The 10,172-nt window shown below is 49.7% G+C and overlaps 1 protein-coding gene across 1 annotated transcript in view; it reads left to right on the top strand.

The window, feature by feature from the left end:
* Positions 1–7,521, top strand: part of VTCN1 (V-set domain containing T cell activation inhibitor 1) — a 9,541-nt gene extending 2,020 nt beyond the window's left edge. The window contains exons 2-5 of the mRNA XM_035894562.1: positions 1,752–1,816; positions 3,275–3,622; positions 6,416–6,694; positions 7,361–7,521. Coding sequence (XP_035750455.1) covers positions 1,753–1,816; positions 3,275–3,622; positions 6,416–6,694; positions 7,361–7,482 — 813 coding nt within the window. The 5' untranslated portion in view covers position 1,752 and the 3' untranslated portion in view covers positions 7,483–7,521. The remainder of the gene's footprint in view (positions 1–1,751; positions 1,817–3,274; positions 3,623–6,415; positions 6,695–7,360) is intronic.
* Positions 7,522–10,172: the final 2,651 nt, after the last annotated feature.

The raw sequence follows: 10,172 nt of genomic DNA, 5'->3' as shown, positions 1-10,172 counted from the left end.
CTGCAACCTGCAGGCAGCATCCCATGGCTCCTAGCAATTTCTCCCTGCCCACTCTTGGGAAGGAGGATTTTAATCTAGAGGCGTGAGAGTGAGTCACAGCTGCTGTGAAACAGCATGGCTGCCACTTGCTCCAGGTGTATGTCTAAGCCTGCGCTTCCCAGGCGTGAGAGCTGAGGCTGATCATGGCAACCTTGGCTTGAGTTTATAGCAACTATCTCACTTGAGGATCAGCTCTGTAGAAATTGGTGGAGCTCCTCAAGGAGGTAGATACTATTCAGCGTACGCAAGAGGCTTGGTATCTGCCCCGGAACAGGAAAGCACAGGGTTGTACCACAGTGAACCTGGCTGAGACCCCGAGTGACTCGGAGTTGAGCCCTGTGGGACATGACAAGTTGCTGCCGGGAGCTGTCACGCTGCAGGGTCTGCATGAGCCAACAAACAAGGTCCCAAACTTGCAGGTCCCCAGGGGAGGCTGGTGGCTGGTGATGGGTCCCTGGCTGCCCAACGCCCATGGACGGAGGATATCTGACACTTTCCTCCCCAATGGGGTCAGCTGTGACTGCAGTTGCGGGGCACCAGGCAGGGGTAGGCAGAGAACTGCTGTCCATCCTCATCATGAGTGAAAGCTGGTGAGAATGGGGAGGAAGCCAAATGTGTGACACCTCCCAGCTCTGAGGGCATCTAGGCAGGGAGGGCTTGGTATGGATGGACTCACGTGAACCTTTATATGGATTTATGGCACACTGGTGATGAAATATACAGTTCTGATCCCTTCTCCTGAGCATGCTGGCATGCGCAGACAGAACTCCCTCACACAACTTTCTGCTGGCTTTAAGGATGAGGATGGAAGGGAGACAGTGGGAGGACAAACAAGCCTTCTGCAATGTCTCCCTTCCTCTCCATCCCCACTTTCAACCCATCTTCCCATTCTTCTGTCCCTGCTGCTCCCTGCAGGAGGGGCTTGTTCACATGGTGCAAATCCTTAGAGCTCTGTGTCAGCCCTGTAATTCTGGCATCTCTGGTGACTGAGGCGCAATTGTGCAAGTGGCTGATGTAGGCACAGATTAACGTTGGGAGGAGTGGTGTGGTTGTATGGACACCGATGGGCTCTCGTGCGGGAGGCTGCCCAACAAGATGGGGAGAGGCAGCTTGGCAGCTTTTCTGCCAAGGTCTTCTCCTTGTATTGAGGGACCTCCTTCTCTTGAGAAGACCTCCTTCTCCAGGTCTTCTCCTCAGCTTCTCATTTGACAGCCACTTACCCATCTGCACATGGGGCATCCCCAAACCAGCCAGTTCACAGACCTGGCCTTGTTTCCAGCCCCCTCCTGCCCACTGTCTGGGCTCATACTGGATGTCTCCTGGGGTCAGAGGCCCATCTCAGTGCTGTGCTCACCTCCCTGGGCAACTGGTCCCTCACAAGTGCCAGCAGGGACTGCCCAGCTTGCTTATGCACCAGGGGGTGCTGAGAGGAGCATCCTCCATGGGGGTCCACTGCCTCCTTCCAAAGGCAAAACCCGAGTCTCCGTGTCTCCATGCCATGTGGTCCCCTGCCTTTGATGACGAGTGCTCACCCTGATGTTTGTCACTCTACTGTGGTCATGTGCTTCACTGGTCCACCTTGCCCTAGGTCTGTGGCTTACCCACTTTGACCTCCCTTCCTGATGGTGGCTCTGCAGACTGCACCGTAGGCGTAGGGTGTGAAAGGAGGTAGGCTGTGTAGTAATGTTGTCCTTTCTTTTTTCCCCAAATAGCATGACTACAGTCATTCTCATCCTGGCTGCGGTGATTGCCCTGATCATCGGGTTTGGCGTCTCAGGTATGTGACTGATCAGATTTCTTGGTGTTACCAGTGGGGCGATGAACTTCTGCCCTGCCGCTGCCTCTGCGTCTCCATCCTGTGCATGGGCTGAGGTGTGATCTTGTGTGGAAGTTGCCACCTATGACCTGTTCACAGAGTCTCGCTTTATAAAGCTTATGTACCAGCAGGCTGAATTACGACTGGTGACTTCAGTCCTCGCCTTTCTCAGCAAGGTATCTCTCCATGGCATTAAACCACAACCCAATCCAATCTCCATGGCTCTCCTTGTAGACTGTGAGCTCTTGTAGGTTTTAAATAATGCAGAGATTTACACACACGTGCTCAGGATTAGAAAACAGCAGCACTTGGCACTCAGAGCTGAGTGAGGAAATCTGTGTTGGCTCTCAATTTCTGTGAAAACTTGTCAGGGGGCTGGCCCCAGCCTGCAGCAGCGGCTATGCACGTGTGAGCCCGAGCAATACGGCACAGCTCCATTTTGCCCTGGGAAGTGAATGCTTTCCCAGCAGAAATGAAGGCTTTTTTGTTTTGTTTTGGTTTTTTTTTTAGTTATCTGGTGTGTTAGCAGCTGAAATGTTCAACTCTGTCTGTTGCTCCATGGGAAGCCAGCTGAGGCAAGGGGTCACTAAGTGTAGCACAACCTGTGTTGCTTGAGATGTAGTGCTGTGTCAGCTGAAATGTCCTTGGGCTTGGAGCCCTAAACCTACACATACAGAAAGTCCTGCACGTACTGTGCTCCTTCTCCCAGGTAGGAGGAGGCGATGGTATTTATTGCAAGGTCGGGCAGCATCTGCCAGGATGGGGCACATTCCCCTGCTCCCTCAGAGAAGACAAAAATATGTTGCTTTGGCGTTGGCCAAAATGCAGCCTCCTTGGGACACTTAGGGAAGGGCTGCGCAGAAAAGAGGACATGGCTCCGGGAAGGAGCTAATTCTCAGGCTCGCTGATTAGGATTTGACTTGAGAAGTGATCTGTGTCCCCAGGGAAGGGAAATGCTGATTTTTATTAAACAAAAGAAAACAGTTTGGATTCCAGTAAGGGTGAAAGAGCAGCCTCTTATTTCTCTGCCAACATTACGCCTTGCAATCGCATTTATATTGCATAAAGGGAGGTCCCAACTAAGAAAAGATCCATGCTCTTCTGGCAGCTGCAAAGAGAAAAATCCCTGATACATGTAAGTAAGCAAGAAAACATCAGGTGAATTCTTCTCAAACATGTAAGAGGAGCTACTTTTTGAAGCAGACTGCCTGCTAAAGAAATACTCCTGTGCTTTATCGTGGTATATAAGCCATGGGAGTTGACTTTTTCTAGCAGCACTGGTAGCTGCTACTGGTGTCCTTGCAGTGTGCCAGCGCCCGTTCAGCCTCGGGGTTGGTGCATTACAGCTACAGGGCGGTCTGGCCTTTCTCTGTGCTCACTGCCTCACCTTTCTCATGCCACCTTGCTTTCTCCTCGCAGGAAAACGCTCCATCAGCGTGACGGCACTGACGTCTCCAGGGAACATTGGCCAGCGCGGCGTCCTGGGCTGCACTTTTGAGCCTGACATACGGATGGGCAGCATAGTGATCCGGTGGGCCAAGGCGGGAGTAGCCGGGCTGGTTCACGAGTTTAAAGGTGGGAAGGACCACCTGCAAGAGCAGGATGCGTTGTTTCAGGGCCGCACGGCCGTGTTTGCAGACCAGGTGATCGGCGGCAACGCTTCCCTGGAGCTGAGGGACGTGCAGCTCTCCGATGCCGGCACCTACCAGTGCTCCGTCACCACGGCCAGAGGGAGCGGAGTGGCAGTGCTGCGGTACAGGACAGGAGGTGAGGGGTATGAGAAAGAAAATCCTGCTGCAAAACACAGGCTAACGTGGCTCGGTTGGACCTACCCGTGGTTTTGCCGATGCCAGAGGGTGTGTGAGCAGCGCCTGCTCCTCCAGAAGCCACCATTAAGCCCTGCACCCCTGAGTAGGATTGGGGTATTTTTGGCTTTTCCAGAGGTCTTTATGGCCCTAGCTGCTCTTTCTGCATCCTCATTCCAGAAAAGATTATTATTTTAATGCACTCAGTTGTCTTTTTTCTTCTGCTTACCACACATAGTCTACTTACTTAACTGACTACAAAGAGCCCCTAAGAATGGGAGTAGCTAGTTGATCTCATAATGGTTCAGATTTTATACCTGTTAAAGATAAAGTGATAGCTTTTTCTCTCTAGAGTAAGATATATCTCCAGCCGGGAGAAGTGCTGCATAGTAAAAATTATAGCCTATTTAGTATATTTTTTCTGTTTCTCTAATGTATTCAGTTTTTTAAATGGCTATCAAAGCAACAAACCGCCTATATCATAGTTATCTTAAGTATTATATATTTGCTAAAGTTGTTTACCCTGTTATGAGTCAACCTTAAAACATGCACAGACACAGCTGAATTTCCACTTGTGGGTGCGTAATGTGGCTGAATCCTCAGGGTTTGGCCATCATGTTCACTGCTGGCACAAAAAGCCATACACTCCCACTGAACTTGGCAGCGTTTCACCCGTTTCTGTCACCTCTGGGTCTCCATAATGAAACTGTGGTGAGTTACACTGACTATCCAATGGCGATAACATGAGCCTGCACGAGTCTTAGCATTTCTCTGGCTGGCTTTTGCTGACACCCCTGAGGTCCCAGCACATCCCTTGAACTCAGGGGTTGGCACAGTAAAGTGGGTCCATGACCTTCCAGGGCAAGTTTCTAAGGCAGCCAAGAGAATTGTTAGAAAGGAGATGATAAAAATTCTCCATGGCTCTTCAAACAGTCCTCCAGGAGAGATCTGGAAACCACCAGGTCTTCACAGTCTTCCAGTGAGAGGACTTTGGCTGCAGTAACAAGTCACCTCCCAAAGGGTCACCTTGTGTGGAAGACTGATGGATGAACGACTTCAGGGTCCCCTGCAGACTGCAGTCTTTGCACCCGCTCCCTCACCACTTTGAGAAGCATTGCTGCCCAGCAGCTCAAATTGGGAGAGGAAAAACCTGTCAGACCTCTCCAAGTCAAGGAAATGCAGTTTTAGCATAGGTGACTGCCTATGTGGTGAGGCCAGATGTACCGGTAGCATGGGGGGTGTGTGTTCCTCTGTGCTTCAGGCCAGTCATGGCAGGGCAGTAGTAACCAGCAGAGCTCTTGAATGAGACAGACTGCTTTTCTGCAGGTCCAGTCTCCTCCTCTAGCCCAGCAGAGGCGGAGCACCAGGAGGTAGGCACCGGCTTCTGTGCAGAAGCTTGCGACAGATGTCTTGGAGGCACAGCCGCTTCCCCATGCGGCTCACAGGGAGCCCCTCTTGGGACAGCAAAGCAATGCGAGACTTGGTGTCGCAGGAACATCCGTCCAGTGTTGTTTCACACAGTCTCCCATTTCTTAGTGAAAGCGTGTTTTCTGCCCTGTTGCTACACAAAGCACTTCCCCAAGCAGTGAAAAAAATGCTTCTGGGCACACAGGCCCCTTTATCCTGCAATGGCAAGGATGGAAGAACTGCTTGGGACTACCCTGGGTAATAGCAAGGCCAGAGGGCTTTGGCTCATGTCTGGGGCTTGATCTCCTACCTCTCCTTGAAACCTTGTGAGTCTGCCTGCTTCTGTGTTGCTTGGTTTGATGCTTAAGGTAACCCACACAGAAAAGGCATTAGAGAGAAGACGTGAAATGCCGTATTAGGTTTTATTTCCATTGAAATTGGTGAAGTCTGCTCTCCTAAAAAGCTGCTCTTTATCTTCACCTATGTGCATGTGGGAAATACAGTGAATATATAGAGAGGTATGTTTTCCTAGAAGAGTGAGACTGACAAAGTTTTATTTGAGATGGCCTTGGCTTTCAAACACAGCTGAGTTTGCAATGGGCTTTAAACAGTTTGTTTAATCCAAGGATGCTGGCATAAATCCTTCTGCTCAGGCCACACCTTAGGCTGCCCTCAGCCACAGCAGGTAGGCATGGAGCTTCTCTTGACTGCAGCCCCATTTAGCGTCAGTCACATCACGAAGCTGTAGGTGTTGGTCAGGCTCCCTTCTCAGTCATCGGAGAGGGTGAGTCATCTTCCCCTTCCCCTGGCCTCTGATAATAGCAATCATTTTTGGCATGCCTCTCCCTGCTGAGAATAGCAGGCGCCTCCTTTCAGCTGCCTTCAGCAGCAGCAAGCAGAGCTGTGCCGGCCGCAGTTCCTGCCTGGGGAAGCTGGACATTCAGCAGAGATGGGCAGCACCAGACCGGCCAGGTCCCGAGCAGTCTCCTCTGGGAGCTTGGAAGTCCAGGAGCTCTTCGGAAATTTATGTTTAAAAATTAGTGTATGAGCCCAGGACCCAACTCCTAACAGTTAAGCAGTATTACTTAGACACTTAAAACTGTGCCATGACCTCAGCAGATCTTGTCAAACTTGACTGCCTTGTCCTAAGGAGTCTTTAGATCCCCTGCAGTCATCCCCCTGTAGCCCAACCTATACAGACCTTTCTCTGAGCCTCTTGGTTTGGTTTGGCTACATGCAATGCTGAGCAGCAGGTACTCTAGAAATACTTGGAACCGACTGGCAGATGCAGTTGGGTGTTTCACGCCCAGTTCCTAAACACTTGCCGTTTTCTGACTCTCTCCCAAAGCCTTCAGCACCCCCAAAGTCCACGTGGAGAACAGCAGCAGCGGGGACACGCTGCAGTGCGAAGCACCACGCTGGTTCCCTCGACCCGCTGTGCGCTGGACAGCCTACAGCGATGCCGGGGAATACCTACCCCACGTTGCCAACACCAGCTACGAGCTGAATGCTGAAAACATCACTCTGAAAGTGGTTTCCTTTCTGCACAACATTACTGCTAACACCACCTACACCTGCGTGATTGAAAACAACATTGCCAAGGCTACAGGCAACATCAAAGTGACAGGTAGAGTTTAACACCACCCAGAGACCACAGGCGCGGGGGAGAAGAGAGTTTAAACAGTGCGCCTGTGTACGTCAGGGGGGCTCCTGCAGCACCTGTGTTAGTTAAGGAAGGAACTGAAATCCGTGGCTATTCCAAGCACCTCTCTCTCTGTCCCTGGGATGAAGGAAAGGGTCTGTGTCTGGTCCCGTTTTTCATGGTAACGATTGCTCCCTTGGCACAGGGACAGGACTGCCAGGGAACGGGAAAGAAGGAAGGACACACTTCAAAGGAATGTATTCCTTTGAATGTTAACCAAAACCAAAACAACCAACCACAAACCCCAACTTTTGACACTCTTTTTCAGCCAGTTCGGCTTAGATCCCTTTTGTGTACCAAACCAGTAGGCCCCCTTAGCTGTTACTAACGACAATCTCTCTGACTCCAGCCCACCCCCTTTAAATAAAAGGCCACCTTATTCACAGGAAAGCAAACTTTCCAAAAAGCTCGGATATCTTTTCCTGTTCTATGTGAGAAGGGTCATAGCTCTTCTACAACGAGGGCTTCATAGCAGGGACTCATCTTTATCAATATTCAGAAAACCGGGGAGGAATAAATACACACACGCTTGGTTTGCCTTCCCTGCTGGGTTCCCCATTCTGGTAGCCTCTCACTGTTCTTCTGCTACAGATTTCAGCGTTACAAGGGGAATGAACTTGCAGCTGGTGAACCTGAGTGCAGAGTCACTGTCCTCTGCCCTTCCAGCCTCTCAGTGGATGCTCCTGCTTCCCCTGTACCTGCTGTCAATATAAAGCCTCTGTAAAACAATCAATCTGAAATGCTGCTGGACCTGGAGGTAAGCTTGGAAAGGGAAACTCGGAAGCATACATGCTTAGGGTAAGTATCCGCCAGCCGATCTACCTCAAGCCTGCCAGAATGGGAGGATATGTCTTTGCCCTGTGCCCATCCTTTTCCCAGCCCCAGCTTTAGGTGGGACCCATGGCTTGTCCCTCCCACAGGCTGCCCCGCTGGCTTCTCCCATCACTTTCTGCAACTTGAGAGATTCTTCTCTTACACCATTGACTGCCATCTCTTCCTCATCCCCGTATTCTCTTTTCCTTTCCTCCTCAACCTTCCCTCTGACCCGAGAGACAAGATGTCTCGCTTGCTGCTCTGCGCACTCGCTGAACCTCGGCTACAGCTCATGGCTGCAAGGCAGCATGGACTTTCTTCTCTCCCTCCCCATCAGGCCTGCTGCAGTACGGCCCATGCCTGCACCCGCTTTACTCCGAGAGCTCCACTGCCCGGTGCAGCACCTTCAGTAAATAGTACCTAGTGGGGACCTTGAAGAGGGCGAGAGGGAGCTGCCAGCCTGAGTGATCCCGCCCAGACCTGGAGTAGGGAGGGCCATAGACAGTCAGAGCATGGGACAACTGCCTTCAGTATTCATCAGCCTTGGCTTTGGGTGGTAGGCTCTAGAGGTAAACTGGTGATGAAGCGGAGAGCTACAGAAAATCAGCTAAAAGGAACATCTCTGTCTTTCCAGGCAGAACACTTACGCAGCTACCCTGATGGCAGGACACGCTGCATGCTTTCCTCCCTCTCGGGCTGAGAACTTGAAGAGCTCCTCCTCATCCCACAGCATGCAGTAGCACAAACATTAAGTCAGCTGATTTTCGCTCTTGTATTATTATTAATTTCTTAACCCTGCCAACAACAGGACACTTTGCTTGGCTTCAGAAAAAGAGCGAGGAACCCGATAAGGAGAGTTGCACAAATAAAGGGGAAACTGATCGAAGGAACGAGTCGTGTTCTGTTGTCTGAAGTAATCCAGTGACCAGAACTCTGATCATGGGCAGAAGCTCAGAGACAAACAGGAAAAGGGTTTCCTGCAATAAGTCTGAGAACTGGTCCTTCGAACTCAGAATACTAAAAGCAAGCAAATCTTAATTCCCTCAAACCAGATTTGATTTGTCTCTCTCCCGCCTTGTGATTCTCTGAATGTACTAATAAAACTGTAAATAAGAGAGCCAGTTAGTCTATTCAGTCTGCTCAGAAGACTATAATCAAACTCCCCTTCTGAAGAAGATATTGTGAATGGCAAAACACTGATGGATTAGAAAATGGCCAACAGACTTGGAATAAGGGCTAGGTCTTTGGCGTGGCAAAGGCAAAGAGCCTGTATGAGGACCGATGGTTGCATTTGTGATGTGAAATAGAAGAGGAAGAGGTGAGTAGTGAGTGTGGCAGCAGACAGAATAACATACATAATGAGGAGGAAAAGAGGGAGAGTGGTAGGATACTACTGGGAAGTTCAACTTCAGAAGTAAAGGCAGTTATTAAACATAATTACAACTATAGAGAACATTTGCCTGTTTTGTCTTTAAATAAGTCTCTGTCGCCTGGCATTTCCTATCTATTTCTGTAGCACTATGTTATTCATACTACAGGACTACTTTCAGTTGCACTTTTAAGTCAGATTTTGATCTCTTAATTTACATCACTTAGAGTCAACATTTTCCTCAGGCTGAGAGGGTTTGGGTTTTTTTTTTGTTTGCTTTTTTTTTTTTTTTCCTTTGGGGAGGGTGGGGGGCAAGCTTCAGTAAAATTGTTACCATTTCACAGAAAGCGCCTACAGAAGAAAAAAAAAAAGACTGTCACAGCAAAACTTGTGTAGACCTTTGCTTTAAGCTGTTTTGGAAACCTTCTTAAGCATGGAGTCCCAGAACTTTGTTGAATGGTGGCATCTGTCAAATCTTGTGCCACTCATGCTTCGGTCTTCAAAGCGGCCAGCAGGCCCTGAGAAGGAAGCTATTTTACATGTGCTCCATAAACCCACCACCTGAAGTTTAATGTAAGGCTCAAACTAAGGGTGAAAGGGGAAAGGCAGGGGGAAACACTGAACAAACCAACCCCCCAAACAGAGTAGCTGTTCAAATACGCTGTCTGCACAGCGGAATATGGCGGGGAAGTAATTGTGTGTGGAATTTACTGACCTATAGCACAAGATGAAGGATCTGGATGTTATTTCGTCAAAAGCAAGTGCAGAGCACTTGGTCATCACTGCAAGCAGCTGGGAAAGGAATCTCTTCAAACGCCGATCTCCCATGTGCTGTATTGGTTAGTCTGCCGTGCCACCACGGGCACTGGCACGTGCCACTGCACTCACCCCCTTCCCAGCCAGGAACAGATGGGCAAGCCTGGAGCACGTTGTGAAATTATCATCACAGCTCATTGCCTTCCTCTTGCTACCAGCCCCACATAACGTTCAGGCCACTGTTCAAGCTGCAAAACAATGCTCGTATAGTCCTGTGATTTAGTTTCCAACCAGTAACTTATTCACAACCATTTTTTCCTTGGAGGAAGGAAATGCTTTAAGAACATAAATTTAATAAATTCCATTGGGTTAAGATGATTATCCCTTGTGGCAACTGTACAGTTTCACATGAAGACAGCGAATGATCTGCAAAATGCCTGGCTCTGGCTCATAAACCAAAGGATC

The sequence above is a fragment of the Egretta garzetta genome, unplaced genomic scaffold (assembly GCF_000687185.1).
Source record: "Egretta garzetta isolate BGI_Z169 unplaced genomic scaffold, ASM68718v1 scaffold85, whole genome shotgun sequence".
NCBI lineage: Eukaryota > Metazoa > Chordata > Aves > Pelecaniformes > Ardeidae > Egretta > Egretta garzetta.
Note: the sequence above shows the minus strand (reverse complement) of the source record. Positions and strands in the feature narration are given on the sequence as shown.